Genomic DNA, 19,270 nt, shown 5'->3' with positions numbered 1-19,270 from the left:
ACTAGGGGGCTTGTACACATTAACAATATGGAAGCCACCAATGGTTATGGTATCTGAGAAATGTGTTGTTGTCAGGTGGTTTGCTTCAACTATATCAGAACGCACATAGGTGGCAAGTCCATGTTTGACATGTGGAGCACAGGAGGTCAAAGCCATTGATGGTGTAGCAGCCTGCTTCCTCTGTGCCAATGTGAGTCTCTTGGAGGCAGATAATGTCAATCGAGTGTTGGGAGGCGAGGACTTCGATGAGGCTTCGCTTGGCTGCAGAAAGGCCTTCAACGTTTAGTTTTAGTATTCGAAGGGCAGGTCCTACCGCGAGGTGCTCTTGGGTCTGTTTGCTTTGGGCTTTAGGACTGTGACTAGGATTCTTTGACTTGGCTCTCAGGCGTTGTCTCTTAGAATTTAGTCTGCTGGAAATTAGTTTCCCCGGGCGGGCCCGGGTACTGACGGAGGACGCGGCGTGAACGCTGATACATTGTCCTCCATCAACAGGTTGAGTTGAAGAGATGGTCAGACAGAGTGATAAACATGAGCATTATGGGCAAGGCAAAGAGAAGCATGGCGAGGGCTAGGTAAAGAGGATGAGAAGTTGGACACCAAGAAGGGAGCAAATGATCTGCACCGATTGGCTAGACAGAGTTAAAGGGATGGGAAGGATGTGCAACAGGTTAAGGTGATAAAGGATAGAGATGGAAATGTTCTAGTAAGCAGGGACAGTGTGTTGAGAGAATGGAATGAGTACTTTGAGAGAACGGATGGAGGAAGGTGTCTGGAGCTATTTGTGACAGAAGGGCACCAGTGAGAGGAAAGATGTATTAAACGGTAGTGAGACCAGCCATGCTGTACGGCTTAGCAACGGTGGCACTGAGGAAAAGACGGGCGGCGCAGCTGGAGGTGGCAGAATTGAGGATGCTATGATTCTCATTAAAAGTGAAGAGGAAGGACATCTTAAAGACGGGTGCCGTGATTTTCAGTGATATTTCCCCCCCTAAAACATAATCATCAGGTATTATGGTTATACTAGGAGGACGATTCTTTTCAAAAAAGTGTACAGAAATTGTTAAAATAATGTTTTTATGTGGACACACCTCCAGTTCATTAAGTATACCTGGTTCTCACCTTAGCACCTCCTCCACCACCTTAGCACCACCCACCTGTCCTAGTCCCTCCTCCTCCTCATGCCCACACCTGTTGTGTTATGATAATGAGGGGGAGGGTATGTTTGTACTATGTCACTAAAGCTCTGTTTTTCTATTGGCACGTTTGACCCTCAAGGTTTCAGCCTCCAGGTAGAAACCCAAAATAGTCAGAGAAGACATAAAACACCATAAAAACACCACCAGGGGGCTTAAAGTTGTACAATGCAGAATCACAAATAACGATTTTTAGCAACCTCTGCTGGTCACTACCGTCACTGCATACAATTTCCGTAGTCCTCGATTACCCAGAATTCCATTCGTTTTCACCGGAAGCCGGAAGCGTTTCAAAAAGCGATCTTTTAATTGTTTTATAGTATCTACGGATCGTTTCTCTTAGCCAGTGGAGCATTAGTTACCATGAGCTGTGCTTTCTTTTTCTGTTCTTTTTCGATCTTCCAATCCTACATTCTCTTAAAATCAGCGTGAGGTTCCTTTTTGTTATTAGCGTGGTAGTTCCTGGCCAAACAGGAAACCGTTGCGGTAGTTCCTGGCCGAAGTCATGACGTCGGCCAGGACGTCGGCCACGACGTCATGACGTTGGCCAGGAACGTCATTTTCCCGGGAAAGTCCCCCCGTCCACGTTCAATAGAAAATATATAAATAAAAGGCTTCCGGGGGTGAAATTCATGGAGTGGGTGTTGTGAAACTTTTGCCACTCACAAAAGATATACAATTTAACTTTAGTTTTGTTGAAAACGTTACCTAGTATTACTTTAATGAAGTTCTATCAACCTCATAGACACATGAAAAACAGAAAAAGTGCAAAACTATGGCATTTTCAGTGTTTTCAGATTTTCAGTGTTTTTTCCCCCCCCCCAAAACATAATCATCAGGCATTATGGTTATACTAGGAGGAAGATTGTTTCCAAAAACTGTACAGAAATTGTTAAAATTATGTTTTTATGTGGACACACCTCCAGTTCATTAAGTATACCTGGTTCTCACCTTAGCACCTCCTCCACCACCTTAGCACCACCCACCTGTCCTAGTCCCTCCTCCTCCTCATGCCCACACCTGTTGTGTTATGATAATGAGGGGGAGGGTATGTTTTTACTATGTCACTAAAGCGCTGTTTTTCTATTGGCACGTTTGACCCTCAAGGTTTCAGCCTCCAGGTAGAAACTCAAAATAGTCAGAGAAGACATAAAACACCATAAAAACACCACCAGGGGGCTTAATGAAGTTCTATCAACCTCATAGACACATGAAAAACAGAAAAAGTGCAAAACCATGGCACCACCGCTTTAAAATAAATGGCCGTCATATTTGATTTACGAGTGGCCCAGTTTCTTAAATCGAAAAGTGACCTCCAAAAATGATTTGTAGCAAATTTCAGACCTACCTGCGGATTATTCCAGTGTCAGTTACCTTATGTGGATTATGTCGACACACGCAGACACTTTGCACCTTAATCCCATGTACAACATTTCTGTTTTTTTCTCGCACCTTAACTAACATCCATAGCGTTATATCCTACCTCAGGTACTTACCACACCTTATATATCTTACCTCAGGTTAACTTACCTTATAGGTCTAAATATGTAGATAATGTGTTTGTTTTTAAATTGTTTTTTATTGATCTTTCTTCCCCCTTGCCCCCCCCTCTTTTTATTCTTCCCTTTCTCTTATGGAAATAGAAACGATGTAAAACTTGCACAAAAACAAATTTCACCCACTGTTTTACACCTGTAAACCTGTGTTGAGACAATAAAGTTGATTCTGAACTATTTTCAGATTTCAACATTCGGCACATCATTTAAAAGCTGACTCTGTCCGACTTCAGGTGTTCTCTTACGTTTAACAATACGTTTAACAGTTCAAAAGGGCTTAACAGACATAGTCCAGTACACAGTCAACAGATCAGGCTCAGTTGTAAAGGTTCATAAATGGATAAACTGTCTCTGGCTCAGAGGCACAGGTTATTAATCCAAAAAAGACAAGTAGAAGTCCAAAATGCAAGAGGTAACTATAAAAACCGAGTCAGAGTGTTAACACAAAGACTAAGCAATGCACTGAACAAAAAGAGGAAATTAAACAGGCCAGGATAAACAGGTGAAACAATCCTTTTCAACACAGGTGGAAACTAAACAGGCATGAAAGACAGATCTAATAGGATCTATTATGCATTATCCAGTGACCAGGTGCATAGCTGGTGACAGTACAGTAATATGAGAATATGATTTATTTATGATACAGTTTCATGAACACAGTTATCAGAGCACACGACAAAGATACTTACATAAGACAATATGTTCATATGTGTTTCTCTCCATTCAGGCTGAATGACTGTGGCCTCTCAGAGAGTTGCTGTGGAAATCTGGCCTCAGTTCTCTGTTCCAACTCAAGTCTTCATGAACTCGACTTGAGTCATAATGACTTGACCGATTCAGGGGTATCGCTGCTCCTTCCTGGACTTGAGAGTCAACAATGCAGACTGAAGATCCTCAGGTTAGATCAGTTCATGCTGATGTTATAACACATTTCCACTATGTTATAACTATAGAAATGTGATGATTTTCAATTCTGTTTCTGTTTTAAACTTCTGTTTAATTTCTGGATAAATAACATAGCTGCCCCCCACCCCCCGCAATTACTCAATCATTCTCATATAATAGCATTTGAAAACATGAGAGAAAAACACCTTCGAATGGTGATTCACTCTTTCGGTGTGTATAAAGATAAAAATAATGTAAAATTCCTCTCTTTCTCTCCAGTGCTCGCTCTCTGTATTTAATAGTCTCTGAGAAGCCCGCCCTTCCTAGCTCTGTCACCCTTAACCATAATAGAAGAAAAACACAGTAATGCACAAATTTTAACACGATTTGGTGGTCGATATGTTTTCTCTTTGGGCTTGACATAACAATCAAAAGCAAGAGAATAATGTTGTAATGTTAACCTGATCACAATGGAACACTTGGAACTACATGTAAAGTGTCTTGAGACAACTTGTTGTGATTTGACACTTTAATAAAATTGAATTGAAAAATTGAATTGAACACAGATTTTACCGCGTACAGCTGGCATAGTGGACAAACATGTAACGGTAAGTGAATTGTTGCTAGTGGATAGGGCTAACACTGCTATAGGTTGAATTGTAAGTTTTCATTTTGTGTATTTTTGAGTGAGTATTCAGATTTGTGATCTATCTATCTATCTATCTATCTATCTATCTATCTATCTATCTATCTATCTATCTATCTATCTATCTATATCATTTTTTTTCAGGTTGAGACAAACTAACCTCACAGAGAAATGCTGTAAGGAATTATCATCACTTTTCAGTTCCAACTCGTCTAGTCTGACAGAGTTGGATCTCAGTTCCAATGAGTTACAGAATGCAGGAGTGAATCGGCTCTCTGTTGGACTGAAGAGTCCACACTGCACATTGGAGATTCTGAGGTGAATAATGTGTTTTCTCTCTGTGTGGATTTCTACGTGAATATCAGAAGCAAATGGTTAAAACGTTTTGTTTCTCTGCAGGTTGTCACACTGTCTGGTCTCAGAGGAAGGCTTTTCTTGTCTGGCCTCAGCTCTGCGTTCGAACCTCTCCCATCTGAAAGAGCTCGACCTGAGCTTCAATCGACCAGGAGACTCGGGAGGAGAGCAGCTGCTCTCTGTTGGACTGGCTACTCTCAAGTGAGTAGATTTGTGAAGTCATTCCATGCTGAAATGGTTTGTGAGAGATATTTTTGCAATAATAAACACCCGCATGCACACATATAAATGCTATAATAACAGGCTAAGGAAAATAGTGAAACCAGCTATATTAGTTAAGGGTTATGGCCTTAAGTTAGGTTCATATTCGAGTTTTTGATAAAAGGAGAGTAATATTAGGCTACAACTTATTACCGCTGGTCCGAGGAAAAGGCGCACCTTATTGAGTAAAAACAATCACACCCAGTGTGAAGTGAGTGGTGCCTTGAGTTAATTTCATTAAGCTATATGAACTAGAGGAACAATGTTAAATCCCTGTCCATTAATGTCAAGGCAAACAGGAACATAGTGGGGGTGGGGCTTAAGCAATTACAGGCTGTCCCTATTGGCCGTCTAAGAGCACCTAGCAAGTTTCGGAAGTTTACCATGCTGGGAACTGGAGTTATGGCTGTTTAATGCCCAGCCAATAGGAACACTGAGGGGGCAGGGCTTAAGCAATTACACCATGTCCCTATTGACCATCTAAGTGCTCCTAGCAAGTTTCGGAAGTTTACCATGCTGGGTAAGTGGTTTTATGGCTGTTTAAAGGCCAGCCAATAGGAACACAGAGGGGGCGGGGCTTAATCAATTATAGCCTTCCCTATTGGCCGTCTAAGTGCACCTAGCAAGTTTCAGAAGTTTATCATGCTGGGAACTGGAATTATGTCTGTTTAAAGACCAGCCAATAGGAACACAGAGGGGGCGGAGCAATTGTTCTGGCTGGCCCCCTGGGTGCCACACTTGGTCCCTGGTGTGGCTATTGTGATGGCAGATCCCTGACCAGTTTGGTGCCGATCGGAGCCACAGTGTGCCTCGCAGGTCCACATTTTAAGCGCGCGTGTGTGTGTGTGTGTGTGTGTGTGAGTTTGTGTGGGTGTGTGTGTGTGAGTGTGTGCGTGCGTGCACACATGCGCACTTCGCATGCACATGTGCTGAGCCAGCGTGTTTGTGTGTGCATGTCTTTAAGTGGCTCCTGCTTGTGTTGAATTAGTGTAACTGGCTGCGCTACCAAGGGTATGCGGGCAACGGCTGAAAAGTCACATAGCTACTGTACTATCAGAGCAAGATCCATCCGTTCTGACCGCAGCCTTCGTTTGCTAACGAGAACAGGCTCTCCATCCACCGTCCCAAGCGCTGTCTGCGCTGATAGCCACAAGTTCACGTTGTAGCGACGTTGTTTGCATGTAAAATGCTGGGTATCGCTTCCTCTCTCGTTTGTGACCCATTGCAGTTCTTTGAAAAAATCACCGCTTTATGTCTGTGCGTTCCTGCCTTGTGCCTGTTTTTGCTTCAGTGTACCACGGTGTCACACAGGGACCACAGCTGACCTACAAGCCCACTCCGCGTTGCATCAGTGACGCGTTGTGGGCTTGCAGATCAGCTGAGGCGGAGCTACAGCTCAACTGCACTGCATGTTGAGGGGACGGCTGTGCTGTGTGACAGAGAGAGGCAGAGAAGCTCCTCTACATTACAGACAGACAATGTAACATAAAGACTTACGCGGTTGTCATAATTATTAAAGTTTCCTAAACGTAACTTTCAAGTGAAGTTTATGGGGCTAAAGGGAGGGAGGAGTCTTGTCTGCCTCTGTGCTGAACCAACGTGGTGTGTCTCAGCGTGACCAGACACACACACACACACACACACACACACACACACACACACACACACACACACACACAGGCGCGCGGCCGAGACACAATTGGGTGGTATGGCAGCGATGACGTTCTTAACTTTCTGTGTGCAGTGCATGCACTCAAACTTTATTGTTGATCATGCGTGACGTGATAGAAGCATTTATTTTTGCATTGGTAGGTCAGATTTTTTTAAATCTAATTAAAAGCTATACATTTAAAAAAAACTACATTGGAATGGCAATTTAAGCATTCAAATGCTATAAAATAAATTCACATTCAAATTATTTATCGCTAAATTCGTTCTGACAGCACTAAAGTACACCTTATAGAATAAAACATGCCAGTGGACACAACAGAGTTCAATACATGTGGATTTGTACTTGAACTAGATGTTCAGGCCACTACGGGGCCTTCAAGTCCTAGAAATGGTTTAGTGACAACTTGATTTGAACAGAAATGTTGAATTTGTGATTAAAAAAAAATTAAACATAAAATAACATTGTGTTTGTGATATCTCACTTCACTTTGTAATTTTCCATTTTGGTTATCAGTTCAACCATGCAGACAATACACTACATGTGCATAAAAACAACAACAACGATAATACATTGTATTACATGGAACGGGACCATTTGTTTCAAAACTAGATCATTTTAACTTGATTCCGTTTTTGGCTTAACTGGATGCGTAATAAAGGCTTTTATGCGATCAGCTCAAGTAATGTAAACAACTTTGGGAAGTCATGTGATATAGTAATTGAGAACCTATACAGTTCAGAGTTGATATGGATGCCTTCTTCTCATATTTACAAAACAATTTTAGCACTGACTTTTTGGTAAATGTTAGAAAAGTATTTGAAGATTCTGAATCTGGTGGATCATTTTTGCGGCGATGACCTGTATGTGTTGGGTGGGGTTACAAATGCAGGGGCAAGAATGTGATATCAACTTTGAGGGAACAATGACAATAATAATAATTTTATTATGAGCAATTCCTGAGGGGACACCAAAAGTAGTGCTGTAACACATAGGGCCCTATTTTACGCCCATGTCGCGCTACCCACTATTTGGGGGTTTAGCATGTCGTGTAGCAACTCATAATTGCTACATGGCCAAGTTGCAATCTTCCGACACCAGGCTTAAACACCGTTACATTATGCATAGGTGTGGTTTGGCCGTTACATTAAAAGTCTCTTTAGGAGACCAGAAGTAGGTCTTGAAGAACAAGTTTGTTCACAGTACGGTAGTACAGTCAAAAAGCTTTGTTTAAAAGGATAACACAAATAGCCCTTGTTTCCATTGTGGTCCAATGTGTGCTACACAGAGCCAGAGCCACCACAGTGTCTATGTGTGAGTGTGTACATGTGTCATATAATACATGTGTGTCTATGTGTGAGTGTGTACATGTGTCATATAATACATGTGTGTCTATGTGTGAGTGTGTACATGTGTCATATAATACATGTGTGTCTATGTGTGATTGTGTATGTGTCATATAATACATGTGTGTCTATTTGTGATTGTGTACGTGTCTCATATAATACATGTGTGTCTATGTGTGATTGTCTGTGTGAGTGTGTACATGTGTCATATAATACATGTGTGTCTATGTGTGATTGTGTATGTGTCATATAATACATGTGTGTCTATTTGTGATTGTGTACATGTGTCATATAATACATGTGTGTCTGTGTGATTGTGTATGTGTCATATAATCAGTGTTGGGGGTAACAGCGTTACAAGTAAGGCTGTTACTGTAACAGAATACTTTTTTTGGGGTAACAGAGTAACCTATCCTGTTAGTTTTGCTATTAGAGTAGGCTACTCGATTACTTAGTTACTATTTCCAAAATAATGGCGTTACTTTGTTACATTTAAGACCTATATTTGTTCTTTCTGTTGCCACAAAGGAAAAGAAAAATCCATCCGACGCATTTGTGCTGTTTCCTGATAATGAACAAGCTTGTCTCTGTCAACGGAGACTTGCATGGATGTTACACGAAAATCGGTGACCAATGCCTTGCAGTCTGTGGTGATTGCGTAATTATTCTATTCAATAGTGTCGTAAATTGGCCATGATCAGGCGGTAACAACACTATTCCCGAGTGCAAGAATACACAAGAATCCAGTTTGAAAGAGGGTTTGTCCATAGAAATGTATTTATTTCCACAGACGTGACACCTGCATTGCCAATCCACAGAGTGTCCTTAAATCACAACAACATTGCACTTTATACAGACAGACATTTGAAATAGGACCTCCTCCCAGTCCTCCTTCTTGACCACTTACAAACAGGTTTTTAGAAGCAGATGGCTTCTTGGGGTGGTCCTTCTCAGTCAACACAATGGATCACACAATCTGTCTTGGTTTTAACACTGAACATTTATCTATCAAACTGCACTTTTACACAAGCTCATATTATGAAATCATTGTTTAACATCTTATTAGTTTCAATATAAGAAATATATGTATTCAACCTTGTATGAATGATTTAGACAAAAAGAGATGATTTAAGAGGAATGGCATTATTCTTAGATTCAAGAGCAACCGGTCCTGCTCCCCCCAGTTTCAGCTGTCCTCGTGACTCTGGGCTTTCCCTATTTACCTTAAAACTTCAAGGGGGATCTTCACCTGTTCATAGCAAAAGGTCTCACTGCTTCTTTTCTTACCCTATAAGGTGCAAGGCTGTGCGCCTCACAGTCTATTTCTCAACCCTAGTACTTTTCCGGCCTCCTCCCCACTCTACTGAAACAATGTCATTCTTGAATAGGTTTGCCATCCTGCTGTCTCATCCTCTTGACTCCAAAAGGTCAGAGCCTCACTTGCATATTCCCACACTGTTATTAACCCTTAATAAATGATATAGTCCTGGATACCATAATAGGTCTCCACTTCTGGCTGTCGGTATTACTGGTCTTGTTTACATTAATTTGTCACACGTGTGCAACATGGCAGAGACTTAGAGAAGACAGAGAGGTTGTCCTTTAGTAGGCTACGGTCGTGGAAGTATTCACACTATTTCCCTCGCAGGTGGGTTTTAATCGTCGGTAATGCAAAAATATTCTAACAAGTTACTTTTCTCAGAAGGTAATCCTGTAACGTAATGGAATACTTTTTAATGGCAGTAATCCTGTAACGTAACAAGTTACTTTTCAAAGTAACGTTACCCAACATTCCATATAATACATGTGTGTGTGAGTTTGTACATGTGTCATATAATACATGTTTGTCTGAGTGTGTACATGTGTCATATAATACATGTGTGTCTGAGTGTGTACATGTGTCATATAATACATGTGTGTCTGAGTGTGTCATATAATACATGTGTGTCTGAGTGTGTACATGTGTCATATAATACATGTGTGTCTGAGTGTGTACATGTGTCATATAATACATGTGTGTGTGAGTGTGTACATGTGTCATATAATACATGTGTGTGAGTGTGTACATGTGTCATATAATACATGTGTGTCTGAGTGTGTCATATAATACATGTGTGTGAGTGTGTACATGTGTCATATAATACATGTGTGTCTGAGTGTGTACATGTGTCATATAATACATGTGTGTCTGAGTGTGTCATATAATACATGTGTGTCTGAGTGTGTACATGTGTCATATAATACATGTGTGTCTGAGTGTGTACATGTGTCATATAATACATGTGTGTGTGAGTGTGTACATGTGTCATATAATACATGTGTGTGAGTGTGTACATGTGTCATATAATACATGTGTGTGTGATTGTGTACATGTGTCATATAATACAAGTGTGTGAGTGTGTACATGTGTCATATAATACATGTGTGTGTGATTGTGTACATGTGTCATATAATACAAGTGTGTGAGTGTGTACATGTGTCATATAATACATGTGTGTCTGAGTGTGTCATATAATACATGTGTGTCTGAGTGTGTCATATAATACATGTGTGTCTGAGTGTGTACATGTGTCATATAATACATGTGTGTGAGTGTGTACATGTGTCATATAATACATGTGTGTCTGAGTGTGTACATGTGTCATATAATACATGTGTGTCTGAGTGTGTACATGTGTCATATAATACATGTGTGTCTGAGTGTGTACATGTGTCATATAATACATGTGTGTCTGAGTGTGTACATGTGTCATATAATACATGTGTGTGAGTGTGTACATGTGTCATATAATACATGTGTGTCTATGTCTGAGTGTGTACATGTGTCATATAATACATATGTGTGAGTGTGTACATGTGTCATATAATACATGTGTGTCTATGTGTGAGTGTGTACATGTGTCATATAATACATGTGTGTCTGAGTGTGTACATGTGTCATATAATACATATGTGTGAGTGTGTACATGTGTCATATAATACATGTGTGTCTATGTGTGAGTGTGTACATGTGTCATATAATACATGTGTGTCTATGTGTGAGTGTGTACATGTGTCATATAATACATGTGTGTCTATGTGTGAGTGTGTACATGTGTCATATAATACATGTGTGTGTCTGAGTGTGTACATGTGTCATATAATACATGTGTGTCTATGTCTGAGTGTGTACATGTGTCATATAATACATATGTGTGAGTGTGTACATGTGTCATATAATACATGTGTGTGTCTGAGTGTGTACATGTGTCATATAATACATATGTGTGAGTGTGTACATGTGTCATATAATACATGTGTGTCTATGTGTGAGTGTGTACATGTGTCATATAATACATGTGTGTCTATGTGTGAGTGTGTACATGTGTCATATAATACATGTGTTTCCAGTGCAGTGTTGATTTCGTCGACTAAAAAATGTTGGTTGACCTTTTTTCACTGACAAAAACTAAATAAAAACTAAACAAAACATAAGCTATGACTAAAATTAAGACTAAAAATACTGACAATTTCGTCAACAAATAAAAACTAAAATGTTACTGAGGGACGAGTGGAGAAGAGATCCAGTAGATCTAAAAGACAAGTCATGTTATGATTGTTTGTGCTCGGTTGTTGCGCTTAGAAAATAGCAGATCTCACAATCGGCTATTTTCGGAGCACAACCAAGTGTAAAATCATCAGGAAGCCATCAAGGCACCGCCAACATACATTTTAGACGACTAAAATATGACTAAAACTAAATGGAATTTGATTCAAAAGACTATGAGTAAAACTTAATCAAAATTTGCTGTCAAAATCAACACTAGTCCAGTGCTATATATTAGGTGATTACGTCAATTCACTCTACGTCTGTTTTTTCCTCTCTCTCTCTCTCTCTCTCTCTCTCTCTCTCTCTCTCTCTCTCTCTCTCTCTCTCTCTCTCTCTCTCTCTCTCTCTCTCTTTCTCTCTGGTTCCATAAGGATATTTCCACATGTCTTCTCATTGAGGGGAAATGTGAAAGCTGAATTCATAATAAATAGTCTAAATAAAGAATTGTATTGTATGTGCATTGTATGTGCATTTGAGGTGACGGAACGCCTTCTAGAGGTACTGGAGCGCAGGAGGCAGGTTCCTGAGCAGAACTCCGGCATTAATTAAGCACTGTGTGTGTGTGTGTGTGTGTGTGTGTGTGTGTGTGTGTGTGTGTGTGTGTGTGTGTGTGTGTGTGTGTGTGTGTGTGTGTGTGTGTGTGTGTACATGTGTCATATAAATGTGTGTTTCATTCCTACAGGTTGGATCAAGAAGAAGAACATTCACCTCAACTCCTTAAAACATGTGAGTACAGTAATATGATATTACTTTATTATTACCCTTTCACTGTACAGTAATACGATACCATACAATATATTACTTTATTATTACCCTTTCCCTGTACAGTAATACCATACCATACAATGTATTACTTTATTATTACCCTTTCCCTGTACAGTAATACCATACCATACAATATATTACTTTATTATTACCCTTTCACTGAAATCTGTCTTGTGACACAGCAGCCATATAAAATCACACACACACACACATCTTTTTTTCAACACACACACACACGCACACACGCACACACACACACACACACACACACACACACACACACACACACACACACACACACACGTGTTTGTGTGTGTGTGTGTGTGTGTGTTTCATTGTTATTTTCACACCATATGCTGCGAGACCCGAAACACCCGTCGTCATGCTCAAATATGATTATATATGTCCAACTATATTTGAGTGTAAAGTGTCGTATATATTTCATAAATCACGTCTGATGTGCGATTAATTAAAGGTTGTGCAGAGCCTAGATTTGTGTGGATCACAGGTGTATCTCGTGATGAATCTGCATGAATCCCAGCTGATCGTATTATCACAAGCGCTTGGAGATCATTTGCATTGTTCCATGCCCCATTTCACATCATAAAAGGCAACAGAATTCACCCAACGTTAAACCAACTTCACCACGTGAAGAATTTCAACTTCGTCTCTCATCAAAAATAACAGATCTGCAAGCTTACAACGTGTCACGTTGCGTCGCCATAGCATCTTATTTGTTCCGTCTGGAAGCGAGTCCCTCGATTATACGATGGATCAGCTGATCGTTAATAACGTAATGCCTCTCATGTGTAAGTTTAACCCCACCACCAAATAATAGGCTGAGGTTTACTGAGGTAAAAATATGATGCTGGAATCCAGGGCATACTGGAACACTGCTATATATAGATATATATATATATCATTAAAGGTTGTGCGGCAGTGGCTCAGGGGTAGAGTGGCCGGGTAGAGTGAACTGGAAAACCGCAAGGTTCCCAGTTCGATCCCGGGCTGGGCCGCTCCACCAGAGTTAGTGTGGAAGTGTCCTTGAGCAAGACACTGAACCCCTAATTGCTCCCGATGAGCAGGTTGGTGCCTTCAATGGTTTCCTCCTCCATGTGTGTGTGAATGGGTTAATGGCACAATCAATGTAAAGCGCTTCGGATAGAAGCGCTTTACATAAATATAAATGAACCATTTACCATTTATATAGATTATGGACCAGAGCTTTATTGATTACTTTTCAATCAGACTCTGTTTGTGGAAAGATGCAGAAATGTAGCCTGTAAACCAGATGAATCTACCAGTGCAACAAAACAAAATGCCTTCATCAGATTTGGTTCGGCCCGCTCGGTGGTGAATGGATTCCCTGCCTCCTAAGTTGTGGGGCACCAATCAGGGCCCAGTATGAAAATATGGGGCGGGTTTATCACCAGAGGCATTTTTTTTATTGGCCCCTTGGAAATGCAGGTTCACACAGAGATTCCAGACTAATATCTATGCAGAGATATTAGTCTGGCCATGCCAGGCTAGTGGATAATATGTACATAAGTACAAGATCTGTGTGTACCCTAGCTTACTAATAATAATAATAATGATAATAATGATAATAATAATAATAATAATAATAATGATAATAATAATAATAATAATAATAATAATAATAATAATAACAATAACAATAATAATAATAATAATAATATTAATAATAATAATAATATTAATAATAATAATGATAATAATAATAATAATAATAATAATAATAATAATAATGATAATAATAATAATAATATTAATAATAATAATATTAATAATAATAATAATAATAATAATAATAATAATGATAATAATAATAATAATAATAATAATAATGATAATAATAATAATAATAATATTAATAATAATAATAATAACAATAACAATAATAATAATAATAATAATAATAATAATAATGATAATATTAATAATAATAATAACAATAATAATAATAATAATAATAATAATAATAATGATAATAATGATAATAATAATAATAATAATAATAATAACAATAATAATAATAATAATAATAATAATAATGATAATATGAATAATAATATTAATAATAATAATAATAATAATAATAATAATAATAATAATAATAATAATATTAATAATAATAACAATAATAATAATAATAATGATAATATGAATAATAATAATAATAATAATAATAATAATAATAATAATAATAATATTATAATATAATCATTCTTACGCAGGCCTCTCTCATGGTGCTCTTCTTGCTCTCCTTCAGCTTTATAATAATAATAATAATAATAATAATAATAATAATAATAATAATATAATATAATCATTCTTACGCAGGCCTCTCTCATGGTGCTCTTCTTGCTCTCCTTCAGCTTTATTATAATAATAATAATAATAATAATAATAATAATAATAATAATAATAATATAATATAATATAATAATGCTTACGCAGGCCTCTCTCTCGGTACTCCTCCTGCTCTCCTTCGGCTTTATAATAATAATAATAATAATAATAATAATAATAATAATAATAATAATAATAATAACTAGACGCGTCGCAATTCAGGGCAATTGCAGAGTGTGGTTGCGCCGACGCGAGTCGCGGGTCGCTGCCGCCGGGACTCGAGGAATACGCTGGGAGTAATACCGTCGGAGGCTGTGCCAATTACATTGTCACGCAACTCCTGAGATCACTTGCGTTTCATTTTGAGAGGATTGGTCCCCCCAACCTTATGGTTTTTGCATCAAAAGGTTACATTTTGAGCATTTGTGGCGCCCCCTATGGATCAAAGTGGAAATTCTTTAGGGGATTTGTTGAGTAAACCACCCTCGACATGTGATTCAAATTTGGGATTGACCGGACGTTTCGTTCGTGATTTGTAGCATTTTTGGTAAAACGGGCCCCTCCCACTAACTTTGGAAGCCATTTACGGACGAACGGTAATGACTATCAAAATTTCGCTTGGAGATGTTTATCGCATGGGTCCAGAGATCATGTGTACCGATTTTTGTGAAATTTTGACAAAATATATGGGAGGAGGAGCTAAAAGTGTGTTTTGAAGAAAATTAAAAATGGCGGAACATTTATCCTGACGCAAATGGGCGTGGCCTATATGGGGAGATGCGTCGTGACCCAAGGAATCCAGGGGAGAAGACATTTTGATTTTACGACCTACGGTTCAAGAGTTATAGGCCAAAACGTAAAGGGAGCTGTTATAGCGCCACCATGTGGCCGATTAGTGTAATTATTTTTTCAATAATTTCGGACTAAATTATGAACCTCCCCTCCAAATCTAGTAACTCTAGCTCTTACATGCAACCAATCTCTTAGCAAAATACAAGCACACGATTCCCGGTGAAGCCGGTCATTTTGACATATGGCACTAAATTGGAAAAAATAAACTGTGGGAGGAGAGACGATCTAAACTATTGTTTATCTACAATATGAATAATAAAGTGTGAAGATTACTATAGTGTGGTTGCCCTGTTAGGGCAACCAGACTAATAATAATAATAATAATAATAATAATAATAATAATAGCTTAGTGAATGAGGCCTAATGTGTTGCATTCAGCTCATCCAGATTCTCTCTCCTCTTCTCACAGCCAATGCTTTTTAAACACATTAACATCTACAATGTTCAGAAATAGCACAAATAGCCAATATACAAGCTATGTTCATCACTCAACACCAGCGTAATACAAAGTATAAAATAGGACTTAAAGGGAACGTCTACTTTGTGTTTTTTTTGTGTTTCACAAAACACAGTTTCAGTTTTTAAGTTGCTTGATTCAGTATTTATTTGATATTCATTTTATCGTTGACACATGGGAGACAAAACTGGAACTGGAAGTTTGGTGAAATACATTGAAGTCCAATCAATTGTTTTTCAATTTGTTTTGTTTTGTCTGTATATTATAATAAGTTCTAGGAAAACAAGCCCAAAAGAAGCAACTAGGGCACTAGGCCATTATGAGCACTTTAAACCTACTGCATACATTGAAACTAGCCGATCTACAAGCTCACAACGCGTTTTTCAAAACATCTTGAAATAAAAGGTGGAATATTTGGAATAACAACACAAATCTGCTATGGGGCTCCCTGGCCCAAAACATTGTCAGATGGGGGTTAGGGACAAATGCATTTTAATTTAGGGGACCATGACATGAAAATATTTGAGAACCACTGGTTAAAATATTTGTTTAATTGTGAAGCAAGCCCAAATAAGCAACTACACTTTAGAAACAAGCCCAATAAACCACAACCCGCAACTAAAATATTTACAAGCAACTTCACAGAAAAATAAGCCCAGGATAGGATAAGGATAATGCCTTTAACAGGTCCGTTCATGAAAGTCCTTGCGGTCTTGTTTCCAATGAGAACCTGTGAGCAATTAGGGGTTAAGAGTCTTGCTCAGGGACAAATTTCATTTCATCGACACATATGCTGGCGTGGCCTGGAATCGTACCTGGGGCAATCAGGGCCTCTGGCTCCCTAGGCGGGCTCACTAACCACTCAGCTATGGCCGCCCCAGAGTCGCTTGTAATAAGCGGACATGGCAACACTGGTTTCTGGCTCGGCAGTATCGCGAGATTTGGTTGTCAGGCGGTCAATGATGGACGGTCTTGCGATACTTTGGCACGTTCATAAACTTACTTTGTTGATTTCACAGTTTTTCCTCTGCGCGATTTTCCTGTCAATACGGTTCTTTTTTTAGACACCAGTGCCTTTGGTTGAGCTGCACACCTACCACATGACCAGTGGTAGGTAGGTTTGATTTTGAGCCTCGTATGAACCGTCAGAATCCCGTAACACAGTGTTATACGACACAAAAGCATCACCAGGGCCAAACAGGAGATACATTTAACAGCCTGTTGAACTCATCCGGATGTGTGAATGTCTCAAAGCGGACTAAATTCTCTGAAGAGGACGATTGAGCTGAGCTGTAAGAAAGTTTGATACGTTTGTGAAAGCATAAGACAAGAAACTCAACATATAATGTTGTAACATTATATGTTGAGTTTCTTTTCCACCATGAGTTTCTAGTCTTAACCACTGTTTGTATTTAATGACGCAACGCCACAATGTGCTGGTTTAACATATGAATGAAAAAACCACAAAAACTAAACTCTACGCAGATGATAACCAACCAGACTGTGATCTGTCCCAGTGATTGACAGGCTGAAATGATCTCTGTCCCAGTGATTGACAGGCTGAACTGATCTCTGTCCCAGTGATTGACAGGCTGAACTGCACTGTGTCAGAGGACACAGAGCTTGTAGATCTGCTATCAATCAATCAATCAAATCAAGCTCATAGCGCAGCACAGAGTGCCGCGCTATAAGCTTGTAGTTCTGCTTTTTTTTTTTAAATACAAGCTCATAACGCGGCACCCGGTGCCGCGCTATGAGCTTGTAGATCTGATTTTTTTTTTAAATACAAGCTCATAACGCGGCACCCGGTGCCGCGCTATGAGCTTGTAGATCTGCTATCAATCAATCAATCAAATCAAGCTCATAGCGCGGCACTCGGTGCTGCGCTATGAACTTGTAGATCTGCTATTTCTTTTTAAATACAAGCTCATAGCGCGGACTCTGTGCCACGCTATGAGCTTGTAGATCTGCTATCAATCAATCAATCAAATCAAGATCTGCTATCAATCAATCAATCAAATCAAGATCTGCCATCAATCAATCAATCAAATCAAGATCTGCTATCAATCAATCAATCAAATCAAGCTCATAGCGCGGCACTTGGTGCCGCGCTATGAGCTTGTGGATCTGCAATTTTTTAGTGGTGCCAGCCGCTGTTTTTGACCGTGTGTCCATCCGTCCGTCTGTCCGTTTGAGCACGGCGAAGGTGCAACACATGCAGCACTTCAAGACATGCACACACACACACACACACACACAAGCCAGCACTGCACGCGTGCACGTGCACACGCACCCACACACACACACACACACACACACACACACACACGTAACATGCAGTCCTGCGAGGCGCACCATTGCAACACATGCACACACACACACACAAGCCAGCACTGCACGCGCGCACGAGCACACACACACACACACACACACACACACACACACACACACACACACACACACACACACACACACACACACACACACACACACACACACACACACACACACACACACACACAGAACTCCCCACACTCCCCACCATGAATCACATGATGAGCTGAGGGGTTGCCTATGCCAGGTGTCAATCATTGTCAATTAAGAGTCAAGGCGGTCACAACAGCACCCTGCCTCCACCAGGCCTCACACTACAACAGCACCCTGCCTCCACCAGGCCTCACACTACAACAACACCCTGCCTCCACCAGGCCTCACACTACAACAGCACCCACACCACAAAAATATTAATTAAAGACAACAATTGTTTGCCACCACTTCCCTGTCTCTGTGTCTGTTTTTGGGTACCCACTCTGTCAGCTATGACAGATATCTTTTTGCCACTCACCTTGGAATGCATTTGGCCCCACTGCTATATACCTGAACCACTTAACACCTGGGTGTGATTTGCTTCCAGTGGCGCTGTTCAGTAGCCTTGAAATGAATTTACAGGGATTTAACATTGTTTCTCAAGTTCATATACAGTATAGCCCAATTAAATAAGCTCATCAAAGGCACTGCTTCCTTCACACAGGGTGTGATTTTTTTAAATACAAGCTCATAGCGCGGCACTCGGTGCCGCGCTATGAGCTTGTGGATCTGCTATTTCTTTTAAATGCAAGTTCATAACGCGGCACTCGGTGCCGCGCTATGAGCTTGTAGATCTGCAAAATGTTTTAAATACAAGCTCATAGCGCGGCACTCGGTGCCGCGCTATGAGCTTGTGGATCTGCTATTTCTTTTAAATGCAAGTTCATAACGCGGCACTCGTTGCCGCGCTATGAGCTTGTAGATCTGCTATTTTTTTTAAATACAAGCTCATAGTGA

At 39.7% G+C, this 19,270-nt stretch overlaps 1 protein-coding gene across 1 annotated transcript in view; it reads left to right on the top strand.

The window, feature by feature from the left end:
• LOC308084358 (NACHT, LRR and PYD domains-containing protein 3-like) overlaps positions 1 to 19,270 on the top strand; it is a 78,882-nt gene that overhangs the window by 43,819 nt on the left and 15,793 nt on the right. Inside the window, exons 6-9 of the mRNA XM_080426975.1 lie at positions 3,477 to 3,647; positions 4,425 to 4,598; positions 4,680 to 4,835; positions 12,182 to 12,225. Coding sequence (XP_080283101.1) covers positions 3,477 to 3,647; positions 4,425 to 4,598; positions 4,680 to 4,835; positions 12,182 to 12,225 — 545 coding nt within the window. The remainder of the gene's footprint in view (positions 1 to 3,476; positions 3,648 to 4,424; positions 4,599 to 4,679; positions 4,836 to 12,181; positions 12,226 to 19,270) is intronic.

This window comes from Gymnoscopelus braueri (genome assembly GCF_963280865.1).
Source record: "Gymnoscopelus braueri genome assembly, chromosome: 1".
In the NCBI taxonomy this organism is placed as follows: domain Eukaryota; kingdom Metazoa; phylum Chordata; class Actinopteri; order Myctophiformes; family Myctophidae; genus Gymnoscopelus; species Gymnoscopelus braueri.
Note: the sequence above shows the minus strand (reverse complement) of the source record. Positions and strands in the feature narration are given on the sequence as shown.